The 17,716-nt window shown below is 45.4% G+C and overlaps 1 protein-coding gene across 1 annotated transcript in view; it reads right to left on the bottom strand.

The window, feature by feature from the left end:
* Positions 1-105: 105 nt before the first annotated feature.
* Positions 106-17,716, bottom strand: part of neurl1aa (neuralized E3 ubiquitin protein ligase 1Aa) — a 35,078-nt gene continuing 17,467 nt past the window's right edge. The window contains exons 4-6 of the mRNA XM_030780574.1: positions 9,001-9,696; positions 720-866; positions 106-347 (exon numbers count right to left, since the gene is read on the bottom strand). Coding sequence (XP_030636434.1) covers positions 106-347; positions 720-866; positions 9,001-9,696 — 1,085 coding nt within the window. The remainder of the gene's footprint in view (positions 348-719; positions 867-9,000; positions 9,697-17,716) is intronic.

The raw sequence follows: 17,716 nt of genomic DNA, 5'->3' as shown, positions 1-17,716 counted from the left end.
CTGAATGGTAATGCCTCCCCATTGAGTGTGGGTCTCTGTTTGGATCCCCTGTGTGCCCCCCCCCCCCCCCTCGGGGATTGGGGGCATGTTCCTGAGGGAGACTGTCTACGTGCTGCGGTAGGTTTTTATGATGTCTTTGATGGCTCTACGGCAAATGGGGCAACACGCGTTGGACATTTTTTTCAGGCGAAGGCCACAGGTGTAGCAGAGACACATGTGACCGCACGCATAGATGACAGTGTCCACCGCGTTCTCGTAGCAGATGGAACACTCGTCCGTCCACGAGCCAGAGGCTGATGGGAAGGTGGGGGACTTTGGGAGGCTGACGGGTGAGTTGGGTGTCGTTCCTGGAGAGTGCGAAAAGAGAGAGAGAGAGAGAGAGCGAGAGAGAAAGAAAAAAAAAGAGAGAAGGGGAGAGATGTAAACTAAACTGCGTGAGGAAAAACAAACAGCCGGTATAACACAGTCCTGATTATGTAAATGTTTATAGTATTAACATAAAAGTAAACAATGAACCGTTTCTTTAATGAGAATGTGATGTCTGCGAGTTTTCTTTTTCTTCCAAAAATGGCCAAGCGAAACGTTTTTTTTCGCTCAGGATTAGGACGATTTTGAGATAGCGGGAGCTTCCAGTATACAATGGCAGGAGAACGCAGGTTCTCACTATCAACTGTTTAAAACACAGCTTTGCATCTGTATGTTTAAAAGCTGGCACTGACCTCCGGTGGAGCTACAGAACGCTCCAGAAAATCCTCCGTTGAGGGTAGGTTCTGAGCTTCCAGTGCAAAGAGCCGAGGGAGTGTGGGGAGATGACGAAGGAGAACCGGGGCTGGAGGCCCCACGTGTCTCTCCCAAATGAGTAGAACCTGCAGACACACGGAGAGAGAGAGAGAGAGAGAGAGGGAGAGAGAGTGGGTAAGAGAACACACATATTCACATTTGTTTTTGTTTTTTTTTGACATTTCACATTTCTAAATATTTTCGGAGGTTCTGAGCCAGAGATTTTTGCAGTGCACGTCCAGAACATTCTTCCGAAGTTGAAACGAAAGCGACGCGGGGCGTCAACAGAAGAACAAGGAAAGCAATTTAAAGATGTTTAAAAGGGTTTCTCATGGCTGACATCACCGATATGTCAAGTCTCACGTCTAGAAAAACATCATCCAGACAAGCTGTGGTTTGAAGGCATTCCCATGTGAAATTGCATTTTAACAATCTTAAAAGACTGAGCAGAGGTGAACGAACATCCATCGGATAATGTACCCTGACAGCTAGTTCGAGTGTTATTTCTATATTCATCGAAATGACAATTACCGTCTTGTAGGGTTCGGGTTAATTTTGGCTGAAAAGAATTTCAGGAACTCTTGCCTTTACAGGAACAGAACTCTTAGAATCCTCTGTACTGCCCAGTGGGCGCCAGAATGTATAGTGGAGGACTCTGAACTTGACGCTTCTAGGCTGTGTTATGAACATTATTAAAGCTACAGTTGTCAGAACGAGCAACACAGAAAGTCAGAAGCCGAGACCTTTTGTTAACTGACAATATTTGCTCCTGGCCCTTTTCCACGTCGAGTGAAACGTTAGCAAGAGGCACCGGGAAGTTTTGCAAATAAGCCGAGACAATAACGCATATTTTTAAAGACAAACGGTGCTTGACAGGTATTTGACGTAGTTGCATGTTGGCGCGGAGTTGCTAAAAGCTTTGCATTAGATCATCAGATAAACAATGAGATCATTTGACAAACGGCAGCTCTCACCTTTGTCCTTCTCTAAATCGGGTAGGATATTTCCGTTGGCTTTTTTTTTTTTTTTAAGCCGGTAATTTTAAAACTCGGCGTGGCGAAGTCTGAGAGGCCCCCATGGGCCACACCCATGATCCATAACAGTAAAACGAGAAGGGCCTAGTGTGTGTGTGTGTGTGTGTGTGTGTGTGTGTGTGTAAGTAGGTACGTACAGTATGTCCTAAAGACCAATGCATTATTAGGCTGGAGTCAGTGAGGTTCCCCAGGGTTCTATCTTAGGCCCTCTGGGTATGTGGTCCTCCATGAGTGTGAGTGTGTGTGTGCTTGTGTGTCTGTGTGTGTGTGTGTGTGGGCTGCTGGAGGTGTTTCAGGGTGCGGTTCTGACAGGCTTGATCCCTGTGAGGACACACATTCCATTCCTTCATTCCGCCACACCACATGCAGATCCATATTAAATCCCCCGCTCTCTCCGAGTCAATAGCAGCTGACCTCACAACACAGGGACATGGCCTATCCTTTTCACTTCACTCAGCTTAACAGGGCTGAGGGGACAGCTGTGTCGCACTCCACCCAGAGAGAGAGAGAGAGAGAGAGAGAGACAGAGAGAGAGCGGTGAAATCTATAAGGATAAACTCTTCTCCACCCCTCGACTAAAAAGCACTGCTGTGTGTAGTTTGTAATACTCCAGGAGTCTGTTTTACATTGACTACATAAGGGGTTTGAGCTCTCTCTCTCTCTCTTTTAGTTTAAGATCACATCCCTCATCTGAGCCATGTTATGAATCCAACGTCAATTCAAACACTGTCCCTGGGGGTGAAGACCAGGGGGTTTCAATCTGTAGCTGGTCCTGCTTAAGTGGTCACCTTAAAGAAAACGTCACTTTCATGTGTTGACTTTTCTTTGAATAAACATGACATTAACTAGACAAAGTCACAAAATTCGTCACACAAAATCAATCTTTTCAACATCTTCTGGGGTTTTTTTTTTTTGGAGGTCTCTCTCTGGCATTGGGTCTGAGGTCAACATTCAAAGTCTAAGCTGACATGTTTTTTTTTTTTTTTTCTTTTCCACAAGCGCGACGGCTCGCTTCTAGGCTGGGAGCTTTCGCGTGTTCGTAATCAATACCGACGTCCCCCCAGAGAAACGACTCCATTATCCAAATCCCTCCTGTGACATTGTTAATATGAACAGTATATCTTTGTTTGTGTATGATTACAGTTCCAGCATCCAGATCAGCAATTTGGCCCATATGCTGTCCTGGGTTTACATTATGACCATTAGTGAAAGACAAGCAGATATTACTCTTATCATATATCATATAAACATCGTATATTACACAGCCTTGTGTAGCAGCACTCACACGTGTAAAGCATTCACTACACTACACTATGGGTGCAAATTAAGTATTAAATAACAACTAGCATGACAAAATATATAATAATAGTATCATACTATTATATATAACAATACAGTACTATGAAACATATATATATATATATATATATATATATATATATACACACATAGATAGATAGATAGGTAGATAGATAGATAGATAGATACACACACACACACACACATATATATATATATAGTTTTATAATACTGTATTGTTATACACATATTGTTATTATGTATATAGAGGTATATATGTAATGTTTCAGAGGTCATATTAAGACAACAAGTTTAGTTATCTCGAACCTCTTAACTTTTTTTTTTTTGGTTGTATGCATTAAAATGTGTGTTATTACAATGTAATGACATTAAAGTTACATTGCTGTTATGCATACTCTTACTCAGTCCCCCTTCCCCCAATTTATTTTTCTCCCTCATATTGACCAGGAAAGACATAAAGTCAACAGAGAAGGTGTTTATAACAGCCCCGCTTTTCATGCGCTGGAGTCAGTGAACGACTGACCCTGTGTGTATAAACCAGGAGGACAGGACTGGAAGAGCAGTGGTGCTGTATATGGGGAATGTAATATCACTGTAAAGTCTGTGTGTGTGGAGGTGAATTTCATTACAGTGCTGAGGGAGAGAGAGCGAGAGAGAGAGTGAGAGAGAGAGAGAGAGAGAGAGAGAGAGATTCTTATCAGCCGTGTCTCTGTGACGGTAAACAGACTCCTACATCATCCAGGTGCTGTTATCCTTGTCGTATAATCTCCAGTGGAGGAAGTGGAGGATGTGAGGGGGCGTGGCCAGCGTAGGCTGAGAGGGCTGCCGTCACCGTGCTGTTTTTTTTTTTTTTTTTTTTGTTTTTTTTTTAAAGGCCCTGTTTGAATGGAGGAGGCATACGGCTCTAACCCGTGTCATATGCTGCCCTTTCTATCTCATTAAAATCCAACACGCAGCCAGACACATGCAGGGAACGGTGAGTCACACAGTGTGACAGCTCTCCATACTGACATGCGTGTGTGTGTGTGTGTGTGTGAGAGAGAGGGAGAGGGAGAGAGAGAGAGAGAGAGAGAGAGGGAGAGAGAGACTGTAGTGAGGGGAAGGACACATGTCAGGAGCTTCATGTGGTGGGAAGAGAGGTGGTGGGGATTGCAGGCAGAACTGAGAGAGAGAGAGAGAGAGAAAACAAAGAAAAAGAGGAACAAAGAGACACGTCAGAGACAGGAGTAGTATAGGTGGTGTGGTGGCTCTGTCGAGTCTCAGTGTGAGAGCAGTAGCGTTTTTTTTTTTTTTTTTTCTAAACAGAACCGTATAGTCCGCTGAGTCAAACATGTCTGAAAGTCAACCTTTTTTTTCCTCTCTGCAATCGCAAAAAAACACCACTGATTCTGCACGGCTCTCAGCTCCACCCTGTCCTCCTACTCAAACTCCAACTTCTCCACACACACACACACACACACACACACACGCACACAAGAACCCACTCATTCCATCCATTATTCATCCATACCTCCTGAGATGTTTATTCCCGTAAACGATGTCTGGTTTTGTTCGGGGAAATCAAACGGACTCATACACATTTTACACATCCATACAATACATGGAACTTTCCAGACAGATTGCTGGTTTTGGCACGGTTCCAATAATTAAATAGATTCCAGGTTAATGATTAATGAAAGAATGACAAAGAGAATGCTGGGAATTATGAGGGTTTTTTTTTTTTCGGTTACTGTGGGGGGATTTTGTGTTTAAAGTTTGTATGAATGGCAAATTGAGTACAAGTAAAACAAAATAGATGCATACAATGGAGTGGACCGGACAGGACTCCTCGAAAGGGACACATTTTGTTTCTGTTTGAGACCCAGTAGACTGGCAGAGGGTTGAAGCTTAAAGCTCTCTGATTATGTACATTCTTCCTTTGAGTGTGCAACTCGAGAAGACTCTTAGACTGTACTCAATGGGTACTTAAAATCCAGATTACTCCCTAAACCCATTCTCTCTCTCTCTCTCACAGTCACACACACACACACACACCCTCCCCCACACATGAACACATACATACACACACACACACTCCTCCACACATGAACACATACACACTCCCCCGCGCAGTCCCCCCCCCCCTCCAAACACACACACACACACACACACACACACACACACACACACACACTGATGTGTGAACATGTTTACACAGAAAAACTGTACATACTTTTGCACCACTGTCTCTCTCCCTCTTTCTCTTGCTCTCTCTCTGTCTCTCTCTCACACACACAGACACACATACACACCCACAAATGTAAACATGTGTACACACACACACACACACACACACACACACACACACACACACTCACACTCACACACACGTATACACTCACCCGCACACCCACACTCGTCCAATAACATCACCTTTGAATAGCTTAGGTGGAGTCCCATAATGTAAATCTCTCCCTGCTCTCGCTTTACTTGCCAGCTGATAGGAATCTCCCCCTAATGCATAACATTTGGACGCAAATGTAAATCACGGATTGTCCGGACCCTTTGGACATTCCAAGATTTTAACAATGATATGTCAAAACAGGATTTCCAACACATAAGTCCTCTGTGTTCTATTGTACGCTCTTTCACCCAAGCTTTGGATACGGTTCAGCTATGCTAGCTAGCATGTACAAAAAAGAAAGAGAGAGAGAGAGAGAGAGAGAGAGAGAGAGAAAACATTTTTTCTTCAGCCCTGACAAAGCTCTTCCAATCTGTTTGAAAACAGAATAAACGGCATGGCAAAAAAAAAACAAAAAAAAAAACAGATGGTCAAAGACTGATGAAAGTCCAAAGGGTGACTGCGTCGTCATCTTCTTAGCCACTCAGTGTAAATTCTAATCCATTAGTTGTGTTGTTTGATTACCTTTGCGGCCTTTGGAGTTTTATAATAAATAACAGGTTTGGAAAGCTGCTGATGACATTTTTGGCATCTGCTGTCTATTTACTTGTTTTTTAAGGACTTCGTTCCTCACAGTTCAATCTTACTGGAATCGTGACATTACTAGCGCCTTATGCTAACACTATCAGCAGAGGAGTTAAAACGGGGAAATAAAACAGGACCTTCCCGGCTTCTATAACGTATTCCGATGATGATGCTGATACGGAATGACGTGTAAATAGCTCTCTTCAGCTGCCAAAGCTGCGAAGACGTTTGAGGTTAAACACAGGGAATACACACTAGCTTGTCTCCGCGTATAATGTCAATGAGGCAGGAACGGCTAACGCGTAGCTAGAAAACAGACGCCTGTGTCGGGAGACAGTTTGGAAGGAGAAGTTTCTATAGCTAAGCCTGTCCTTCAACATCCAGTTCTTTCTCCATTTTAATGCCTCTCTTTCTCATTCCTTTCCTCTCCTCCCCCCATCCCTCTTTCTGCCTCATCTCTCTTTATTGGTTTTATACTTCTTTGTCTTTCTTCATCCATCCATCTCCATACTGTTCACCTCGCTTCTCTCTCTCTCTCTTTCTCTCTCTCAGACATACACACACATACACATACACACACACACACACACACACTTTCTCATATTCATATTCACTCATATGGTTTTGTGTCCTTCATCAATCAGACTGGAGTGGGGATATATTTAGAGTCCACTGTCCTCTGCAGGGAAGCAGAAATGACATACAAGCACAACAGCCTCTGTTCTGCTTTTGATTAATAATTTGGTCGCTTTTCATAATCAGACAAGCGGGACCACTTCTGTCTCACTGCATTACGCGTCCAGTAAAGTGCTCCTCTCCTCCTATCAGATTAAAGTCCCGTTGTCATGGTTATGAGAGTCGTTACTGGCCCTTAACAATGTAATTGAGAAGCATGTGACAATTAATCAACTGAGCGCCTGATACTATGCCACTAAACACGTCTCAATAATCTGACATAGTTAAACTGAAACCACAAGCTGGAGGAGAGAGAGAGAGAGAGAGAAAATATCGGAAAGATGAAAGGAGAGAGGGAGCAGGCTGAAGAGAGAGGAACAGAGAGGTCAAAACATAAGAAAGAAAGAGAGAGAGAGAGAGAGAGAGGGGGAGTGAGAGAGAGAGAGAGAGAGATAGAGAGAGAGAGAGAGAGAGAGAGAGAGAGAGAGAGAGAGGGGGAGTGAGAGAGACCAGTAAAGGTGTGAGATGCTCCCTGCGGAATGTGAAGTGGAAGACGCCCACTCTCGTCTCCACTCTCTCATTTCCCTTTTTTTTTTTCATACACTTCCAGTGACATGTAGCCGGGCGGTTGGCATGACGATGGACGGGAGAGAGGGCGGCGGGGAAGAGGAGGGGTGATTTTTACCAGATGAGTGAAAACTCCTGCCATGCTCTTCACAACACTCCCAATCTCTCTCTCTCTCTCTCTCTCTCTGTCCCTTTCTCTCTCTTTTACACACACACACACACGGACACATACACACACACAGACTCACACACACTACAACTACAAATGTCTCCCTCACAGAGTGACTGTCCCCCTCACAGAGTGACTGTAGTTTGCATTCCTCCACATTCACATTCTCTGTGAGAACAGCTGGCAGGGCTCCGTAGGAGGGGGAGCCTTGGCCACTAAAACACTGCTCAGTGATTTCGCCCTGACTTCACCTACAGCCATTAGATGAGTCCAATCTTTGCACTCGGTGTATACCATGGAAGATTTTTTTTTTTAAAACGTCTAATCTGATAAGCTTATGTGTTTTTACATATCGAACCGATTGGTCCAGTGTCATATTAGGTGTCCCTGTGGAGTGTGTAACACAGAAATGCCAGTGGTGTTATGTGTAGAAGACCTGCGTAGAGGCCTTTAGAAGTGAAACACTGAAAAAGAGAAACGTTTGTGTGCTGGTCCTCTTCCTTATCTACTGCCTGGTGTGTAATTAAAAAGAAAACAAGACCTTACACAAACAAAGAAAAGAAGGTTTTTTTTCTCTCTCTGATTACAGCAAATTTCAAATGCTTATTTCTGAAATGTTTTGAATGATCTTCATTTTGACATTTTGAGAGGAAACCCTTTGAGTTTTTTTTTTCAATTTGGATGAGTACTTCAGAAACCCCTTTGAGGGTTTTATTTATTCTGTTTTTTTTAACTCCCAACAAGAAACATCTGAAATTACGCTACTCTTACACATTAAGTTATAATAAAACAAACAAACAAACCAATCAATAAAAACACGCAACTATTATGGGAACCTAATACGATGCAGAGTCTGTTGCGTTTTTTAAACTATCAGCATTCACCCTTATCAGAAACAAGTTAGTCCACAGTCCACTGAGTGAACTGCATAAGCTGGTGGAGTTCATTAGCAGCTGTGTCACTAACGTTTTTTTTTTTTACAGTGGGACCAGTGATTTAATGACAGCTGAAGAGACGCATTCCAAATTCATTACTGAGAACTGCTGGGTGAAACTGACACATTGGCGTCTAGTTCCTCTGAGTCATCTCTCCGGAAGTTTCCACACAGCGTCGCAGAGCTCTCGGCCACGGTGAGATACTACCCTGACGCTGACAGATAGACAGATAGTGCGCGTGTGGGGGATTCGGAGAGGTAATGTGATTTGTTCGTATCGATTGTCAAAAAAAACCCTCATTCTTCCCTGATACACTTTTACTCTATCAGCTCTGTAAAAAAAAACAAAAAAAACCCATCATCATTTTATCTGGGGAAGCACAGCAGAGCTGACAGATCACTGTCTGAATTACCTAACTACAAAAAAAAAAAAAAAAAAAAATCTATTTTTACAGCTCAGCCCGGGTAGGAGGTAAATGCCTTAAACTGTACCAGCTGCTTACTGTCTTGTGTTGTCAATATTTAAACAATAGAGGTGTTACAGACAACCGCTTACCCAGAATCCTTAGCTGCGTGACTGCTCCATGGAGCCCGAAGAACATCCAGAGGGGTCTGGAGTTATCCACGCAGACTTGCATTCCCACGTTGGTCCCATTATGGCTTAGGATGACCTCTCCTTCCTGCGTGACCAGGAAACCCAGAATGTCGCCGCTCTGGAGGGGCGTCGGGACGCGGCAAACCGCCCAGAACTCCTTCCTGTCCACCAGCGCTTCCGGGTTGTAGGGCAGGTCGCTGGGCCTGAGGATGGAGGGGTCGCAGGAGGTCACGCCGTAGGACAGCGACCCGGACCTCGCCGGGCTGGACTTGGTCACCTTGATGAAGACGGTCTCTCCGGATCGGAGCGGCCTGTCGGTGAAGACCAGGGTGCGTTCCTCGCGGGCGTGTTCCGACCGCGCCACCGTCTGCTCGTCCAGGGTCTTGATGTGAGCGCCGCGGAGCTGGTGGAAACGCAAGTCGCTCTCCAGCCCGGGCGGGAGCAGCTGGGACTGCTGGGAGTTGAGGGAGTTTTGGGGGATGGGGCAGGCGGCAGGCGTGGGGGCCAGGCGAACCCGAGTCTCATCCTGAGGCAGGTTGAGGTCGCACAGGCTGACGGACAAGCGGGAGTCGTCGGCCTCACGACGCAGTGAAGAGGAACCTCGCACCGTGGTGAAGGATCGAGGACGCAGGCAGTCCGGAGGGACTATTTCACTGTCTGCAAAACAGAGGATAGACCCACAAAAAAAACCTCTATTAGAATGGGTGTTATTCATTCAGCACAGTCAGAGGGGAGCAAGAACACAGCAAATCCAGCGGGTACTATTTCACTGACTGACAAGGGTGGCGGAAGGATACACAAAGACTGTTCACAAAGACTGTATGTCGGTCACTACACAGTATTTGGTAGGAATGGTCTGTATGGAATGCTAACGGTTACATTATACCATGAGCCTCTGTGTTTTTGACAGAGTCATTTCAGTATGCCACTGGCATTGTTATATATTGCTCATTAAGGTTCGGTAGACCGAGGTTCTCAAAAAACGAGCCAAAAAAAGGCCCGCACAGCCTGAGCCAGATTTTTTTTGTCATTCTGCGGAACCAATAAGACGAGATGCATCTGAACGACATCGTTGTTTTGAAGAGCGATGTTTTGCCGTTCTGTTCGCCCTCCCCTCCCAACCCCACGCACACACACACGCACACACACACACGCGCACACACACACACGCACAAACTAAGCATTTTAAACATGCAGCATCAAAATGATTCATTACAACGCATCAGGTTTTTCAAGTTCGACTACACCCCAAGGACAAACACAGACTCAAGCTCATTCCAATGTGGACGGTGGAGTTATTATATAGTTATTTACATTTCAAGGGCATAATTTGACCACATATGGACTGCTGGTATGCAGAGTGGTAACCGTTTAAGGCTCCACTCAGCATCAGCCTTGTAAAAAATGTAAACAATGCAGAGTGGACGAATAGTTGTGCATAAAGTTATTGTGACGGTAAAAATATCCCCGCCGGCATAAAACAGGGGGTCCAGTCCAGATTATGTAAGAGATCATGTTTGAATGGCATCGGCTGCGTGCAAGCTTTGTAAATACGCGCGCAATTAATATGTCCGTTAGTCATAAACACACTTGAAAAAAACACTTGAACGCAAACGTGCAACAAAGTGCTGTCATTTGTGTGATAATAAAAGGTGCTGTTTCATGGTGGGTACCCTGTGGAAGTACATGGATAAGAACTCTATAGGTAAGTTTGTGTGTGTTTGTGTGCGTGTGCAAGTGTACGCGTATACATGTGTGTGCATGCCTGTGTGTGTGCATGTGTGCAAGTGCATATGCGTCCGTGTGTGTGTGAGTGTGTGTGTGTGCGCGTGTGTGCGGGTGTTTGTGTGTGCACGTGTATGTGTTTGTGTGTGTGTGTGTGTATGCTGGTGTGTGTGTGCATGTGTGTGTGTGTAGACACATGCTCACACAGCGCTTGCCTTTGTAAATGGAACATACATAGATCTATTTTCAGCGAGGCTTGTACTCCCTGGTCTTGAAATAAATGGGTCTTTTCCAGTACGGCTGCCAGAGGCATCCCAGGATGCTTTGCCATTAATATCTGCTACCTCCCAGACATTTAGGAGCGCTGCAGCATAGTAGCGTAGCGGTATTTTAGCGTAGCGATCCGCGCATAGCGTCGCGGCACACTGTCCTCACCTCTGCAAACTGACAGCCGCTGCGGGAGCGCGTGCTGTTTTTACGGCTCATCCGCGCATTCGAAGAAGACAGGCCACAAACGAAACAAAACCAAAAATAACTCCCCCTAAACGCGGTTCACCGCTGCTCCACGTCCAGCCTAAATCAGACCCCTGTCCTAAAAGCACTGTTAAAACACACCCCATAACTACATACCTATCTCCTCCTCTCTCTCTGTGTGTGTGTGTGTATATGTGTGTGTGTGAGAGAGAGAGAGAGAGAGAGAGGAAGAGAGAGATGAAAGACGCAGTAGATACAGACAGAGAAGTGGGCAGAAAGAAAAGTAAGTAAATGGAGTAACTCAACTGACAGGAGGATTGGTTCAGGTTGGGATGTGTCAGAGAGAAAGAGAGTGAGACAGAGATAAGAAGAAAACCTTGAGGCCATCCCTCAGTAGGACATCTCTCTCTCTCTCTCTCTCTCTCTCTCTCTCTGTTTTCTATCAGCAATGTCCCAGAAAGACTGTTAGGTAAGCTATGGCTGCAGATAAACCCCCTTAGCATCAATTACTGCTCCTGTGAGAGCTACCGGGCAAACAGCAGACAGAGAGAGAGAGAGAGAGAGAGAGAGAGAGAGAGAGAGAGAGGGAGGGAGAGAGAGAGAGAGGGAGGGAGAGAGAGTATGTCTCTCATACTCAATGTAGACCATTTCATGTTTTTTTTATAATTATTACTGTTGTTGTTACTGTGAGATTAATTCTCTCCAGTTTACTTACTTCCACTGCTTACTTCCTACTTTTCCTATTTCCTTATACCCTTACTGTGTTTCCTTTGTTCACATGTTATCGTAAAAATGATCTGCTTTGGCAACATTGTACATCCTACAGTCAAGCCAGTAAAGCTTGCCTTGCCTTGCCGAGCCGAGCCGAACCGAATTGAATTGAAGGGACTAGTTAACCTCTAACCATGACTGCCTGAAATGCATCCTGTCTATAATGAAAAATGAAATCATGAATCATGAGAAAAATGCATATTAAAACAATGAGACAATTTGGGAATGGGAATTATTATGTAATTAGCACGAATGCTAAAGCTATTCAGTTTAACAGCAGTGTACTGTAGCATAGCACTTTAGTTTAACAGAGCACAGTAAGTCATAGAGCTAATCTCAGAATGACTTTTCTACGCTTTTTCCAGATTGAAGTTAATTAAAACAGAGACCTATAACTGGGTCATGAGAGTGTGAATGTGTGTCCTTGAGAACACACACACACACGCACGCACACACACACGCTAATGCAGGAACCAGGATCTTCCTGTTGTTTGAGAGATTAGTGGTAGACTCATGGAAAGGAAGCCCCTCATCGGGGATGGGGTTCTGGTTCTGATTATTAGAGTTATTTTCAGGACACTCATGAAAACGTGGTGAAATAATGGGATCTGGGCTCGACCCGTTCTGAGACGACCCAACATCCAAACCCACACGCAACTGTAAGACGTGAGACGAAACCGCTAAGAGACATATTTATGTCCTGTCTTCCCTCTAATGAACAACAAACCATTTGTGGGTGTTTCAGACACAAAACAATCATCATTACCGCAAGACAGAAACTGGTCGACAAGACAGCAGAGCTATTTTTTAGGAGGGAAAAGTTTTTGCTTTTGTGACATGCAGTTTCAAACATGCCACAGCACAGAATGGTTGAGCATATAGTGGCGTTTAATGGCAACGGATTAGCAGTTCATTAGTCCCCGAATCATTAAGTGATCAGACACCTCTAATTAATGTCTAATTAGGGCCTGTGAAGCTACGAGAGCCCGACATAATCCTCTAGTGCTGTTTTACCTTCTATTTAAGCGCCTCTTAGTGTAGGGTGACCTTGGGGTTTTGTCTACTGGTTGTGTAAACTGACTAATGAGAGTTTACTAATGAGTTTACTAATGAACCCACCAGAGATTCTGAAGGTAATTTTAGACAGTCTGTCGCTTGGGGCTCAGGACTCCCCTGCATCCATAGCTTCGCTAGTTTACACGGCCTGTTTCTGAGTGTGTGTGTGTGTGTGTGTGTGTGTGTGTGTGTGTGTGTGTGTGTGTGTGTGTCTGTCTGTCTGTCTGTTTGTCTGTTTTATGAGAGAAGCTGAGTGTGATCTGCAGACTGATCACAGAGGATGGTGATACTCCATTAAAGATATGTCAGTCCAACTCTATCTCTCTCTCTGTCACAGACACAGAGAGAGAGAGAGAGAGAGAGAGAGAGAAAGAGAAACCTGCAGTCTCTCTCATCCTGCCAAGCCTTTCTCACCGAGCCCAGAAGAGAATTGACCACCCTTTTCCTCAAATCCTTGTCAGAAGGCATAACAGGCGTGCGGGTGCTGGGTGGCGGCTGCTCCGTGCCAATCTGGAACATTCTATTAGACGCTCGCTCGTCAGAGGCTGGCTAATTGCTCTAATTGATCTTTTAGGGTAAAAAAAAAAAAAGAAGAAAAAAAAGAACGGCAAAGAACAATGTCTTGGAAGGAGATGTGTCTGGTAGGCTGAGTTAATTAATCAAGCATTAAATACGGTTAAAAGCAGTAAAGGCCTGATTCTCAACCCTGGGGCTACAGAGCTGGGAAGACAGGAAGTACAGCCTATTAAACTGGAACAATTTCAGACACCAGAAGAAAAAGAGAGGGAGATAGAGAAAGAGAGAGAGAGAGAGAGAGAGAGAGAGGGAGGAAGGGGGGGGGGTAGAGAGAGAGAGAGAGACGTCCAATTAATACATGCTGAGTAGTCATTGCCTTGCTTTCCAAAGGGAGTCGAGAGAGACAGAGAGAGATATAGAAGAAAAAAAGACGTTCCCAGACGAAAGCGACTGTAATTAAACGCATGCCATTATGTCATTCAAGCAAAAGGCTTATCAAAAATTCCGTTTTCTGAGAGGGTGAAATCCCGACAGACACGCCCGCAGAGGCGTTCGGGGCACGGGAGGATTTCTCTCCATCGTCGTCACGGTGAATGCGGGGCGCGATGAGTCTAGAGCAGCGGTTCTCAGCTCCAGTCCTGAGGGGCCCCTGTCCCGCACGCCTTTATTTTAACCCTTCCTTATCACGGTTCATCGAGCTAATCAAGGGCTTGATGATTAATCGATCAGTAGAATCAGGTGTGTCAGTCCCGAGTTAAAAACAAAAGCGTGCAGGAGAGGGGGCCCCCTCAGGGCCGGACTCGAGAACCACTGGTCTCGACGACGATATTTTAAAATCACCCAATTAAGATGAGTGACCGCGGACCGACTTCCTTCCCTCGCATAAACATCGGATGCACACATAAACTCGTTCGCATGCGAGAGAAACTCCACTCCGTCCGTTCAAATCAATCAGGGCGCCGATGACATCACAATCCCGGCTTTACTGGACGGTCACAGGAAGAATACGAATAAGGAAGAGGACGATGATGTCATAGAGGAAGCACTGGAGTTAAAAGGGTTTTTTAGAAGATTCACTGAGATTCAAAGGGGGCTTCAGCTCTCGGCTCCCCCGGCCTTGAGAACCTGGGGAACGCTTGTGGTTTCTGTCAAAAGCCGTGACAGAAATTGGATTATGTTGGTTGGAATTCTCCGCACAACCGGAGACCTTTGGGGAAAGGAATTGAGTTTGGCCAGAGATGACACGTCTTCTGGGATAACAGGATTGGGGTCAAGAGAGAAGGAGACGAAGGAAGGAAGGAGAGAGAGAGAGAGAGAGAGAGAGAGAGAGAGAGGGGGGTAGAGAGAGAGGGAGGGAGGGAGGGGGGGCGGAGAGAGAGAGAGAGAGAGAGAGAGAGAGAAAAGTAGTCCATCTGATGTTGGATTAAGGGTGTTGAGCAAGGATATCGACCCTTTGACAAAATGTTTTTCTCACTCTCTCTCTCTTACACACACACACACACACACACATATATACACAGCCTAAAATGGTATGGACAGGGGATTCTTGTCTTCCTTATGATTAATGTTTCACTTTCAGTTTACCCCCCCCCCTATACATTCTCTATAGGTTTCCTGTTTAATGTCTTCTAGCAAAACTGGTCGTATGGTCTTCTAAACACAACATAATGTAAGCTGTTTACGGGGAAGAGCCGACTTAGGCCAGCTTTGTGTTAGTGTCAAAACACGGCACCGCCTGCCTGGACACACGCAAAAGAGATCTCTCGACTCTCCGAACGCGACCTTTTACCTCACAGCGCTGCGTGTCGCTGGACGAATTTGATTATAATTGGCCAACTGGCGCGCTGTGAATGCGGTCATTTATCTGAGGACCACGACGTACGCCCCTATTTCTAAAAGGAGAACGTTGCGTTTGATTGGTCTTTGTCATGACCAGGACTCACAGGTTGGCTTTGAAAAGAAATAAAAAAAAAAAAAAAAGGAGACAAAAAAAGCAAAAAACCGTATGAATCAGAACAAAGCTTTAAATCTGCAATCCGCTCATTTCCATTCGTAATGGGAACACGAAATAAATGAAATCCAAACAACCGTCTTTGTTCCTTGGCGTCCCGTTCTTTGTGTTGAGCTCAAACGGGTGGGGCTGTCTGGATGGATGGAGAGGTGTGAGGGGAAGAAAGGAGATGAGAGAAAGAGGAGGGGGTATCTATGCCAAGGCTGTCTCTCTCTCTCTCTCTCTCTCTCTCAAAACGTCGTGCTTGACCAACGCCAGCTGCTGCCCTCTAATTATCATGCACCTGCTTGGCCATCAACTCTTGGCTTCTCTCAATGCCTATTGGCTCTTTCGCGCCCGGACCCGGTTTAAATGGCAGCTGATTGGCTGAAGCCAGATTTTAATCTCTTTGAAAGCGGGACTTCCAAAAAAAAAAAAAAAAAAAGAAAGAAAAAGAAGAAGAAGGAGAAGAAGAAGAAGAGGAAGAAAACCCTGAGTATTTTCTGAATCAGTGTGAATTCAGGCCTGTTCATTTGAGCAACAGAGCAAAATGGACTAACTAATGAACGCAGCTGCGCATACAGAGAGCAACCCCCTTTTCTGCCTTTTTTTTTTCTGTCCTTGCTCTTTCCCTTTTTTTGAGGGTGGGGGGTGGGGGGTAGGGGGCTTCTAAAACATTTTTTGATTGAGCGCTAAGCTCAGGCACCTGTTGGGTTTAACGGAAAAAGCCGAAGAAAGTAAACAGATGAATTTTCGAATAAACGAAAAAAAAAAAAAAAGGCCCCATCTCTTTCATCACCAAACGCTACCCCTTCTACTAAAAAATGGCCATACATGGTCGTGAACAGAAGTAGTAGACTCGTTTTTTTCTTTTCTTTTCTTTTTTTTTTTTTGCTTCGCTTTGCTAGTTTTAGCCGCGGCACAGGCCAAGGTTATGACTTTTTTCCCCTCTCTCTTTTTTTTTTTTTTCTCTCACCCTCTCTCCTTCTCCCTCTCCCCCTCTCTTTCTCTCTCTCCAGCTAAGGGAAGATCTGAGGTTAGCCTGCCACACAAGGCCTTTTGGGATTTATGCCCGGTCACTTACAAGCCCATCCTGAGTGTAAGTCTGGGCTGGAGGAAGCAGGGGAGAGGGAGACAAGCGCTATGCATGTAGACATGACACTGAAAGACCAGGTAAACATATCTGTATACATACACGCTACATATGAGGAAATGCATGACAGGCTGAGAGAGAAACGGAGAGGTAGGGAAATGAAGATTGGGGGGCGGGGGGGGGGGAGGGGGGGGGGTTTCACGAAAGAGGGGGTGTGAGGCAGCAGAGAGAGAGAGAGAGAGAGAGAGAGAGAGGGACGAGGGGACAGGCAGAGGAGAACTGGCCTCCTGCCATGTGTTGCTTTTGAACCCTCTCTGGAAAAAGCAGCCGCCTCGCAGGCGACACATGGTCCCAACAAAAAAGCGTGGTGAACATCCACTAAGTCACAAAAAGCGTGCCCCCCCCCCCCCCCCCCCCCCCCCCCCCCTCCCCCAAGTCCCAAGTCCCAAGTCCCTGAGGTCATCCCCCGAATTTCAGCCGGGAACAGCAGAACACACAAAGTCCGTCCAATCACGTGGGACGCTCTGGGCCTGGCCCGGCTTTGGAATTAACGACCTGATCTCTATGTTCTCAAATTAAACCTTCTATTTTCTACGCAGCGTACACAGAGATCATCCAAACAACAAAAGGCTAACACTGAACTGACTAATAACGGAGATTGGGTTTGGCATTTCATTTCAGTTAAAAGCCCTTCGAATACCAAAAGTGGCAACCCGAGTGTTCAATTACATGCCAACCAAGAGGTTTCTTTTTTGTTTGTTTGTTTGTTCTTTTAGGACTCAAAGCCTCCTTGACATTAAAACAACCTACGGTGGACACGGGTCAGCATTTCCGTTTTTCACGTGCTGACGGGCGCGCCAAGTGGTTTTTTTTGCAGCTAATGTCACAAGTGAACCGCGACGCTGGGTAATGCCGCGGACGAATACGCAAATGCCTCTCATAGCTTTTAGCATCTCACGAGCGCGCCGTTTATCTGACTTCTATAAACTGCTATTTGTCTTGGCACTCTGAAGAGGCCAACTGAAGAACCTGACCTATATAAAGCATAGGGC

Source organism: Chanos chanos, chromosome 7 (genome assembly GCF_902362185.1).
Source record: "Chanos chanos chromosome 7, fChaCha1.1, whole genome shotgun sequence".
Classification (NCBI taxonomy): domain Eukaryota; kingdom Metazoa; phylum Chordata; class Actinopteri; order Gonorynchiformes; family Chanidae; genus Chanos; species Chanos chanos.
The sequence above is the reverse complement of the archived record's forward strand: the minus strand, read 5'-3'. Positions and strand labels throughout refer to the sequence as shown.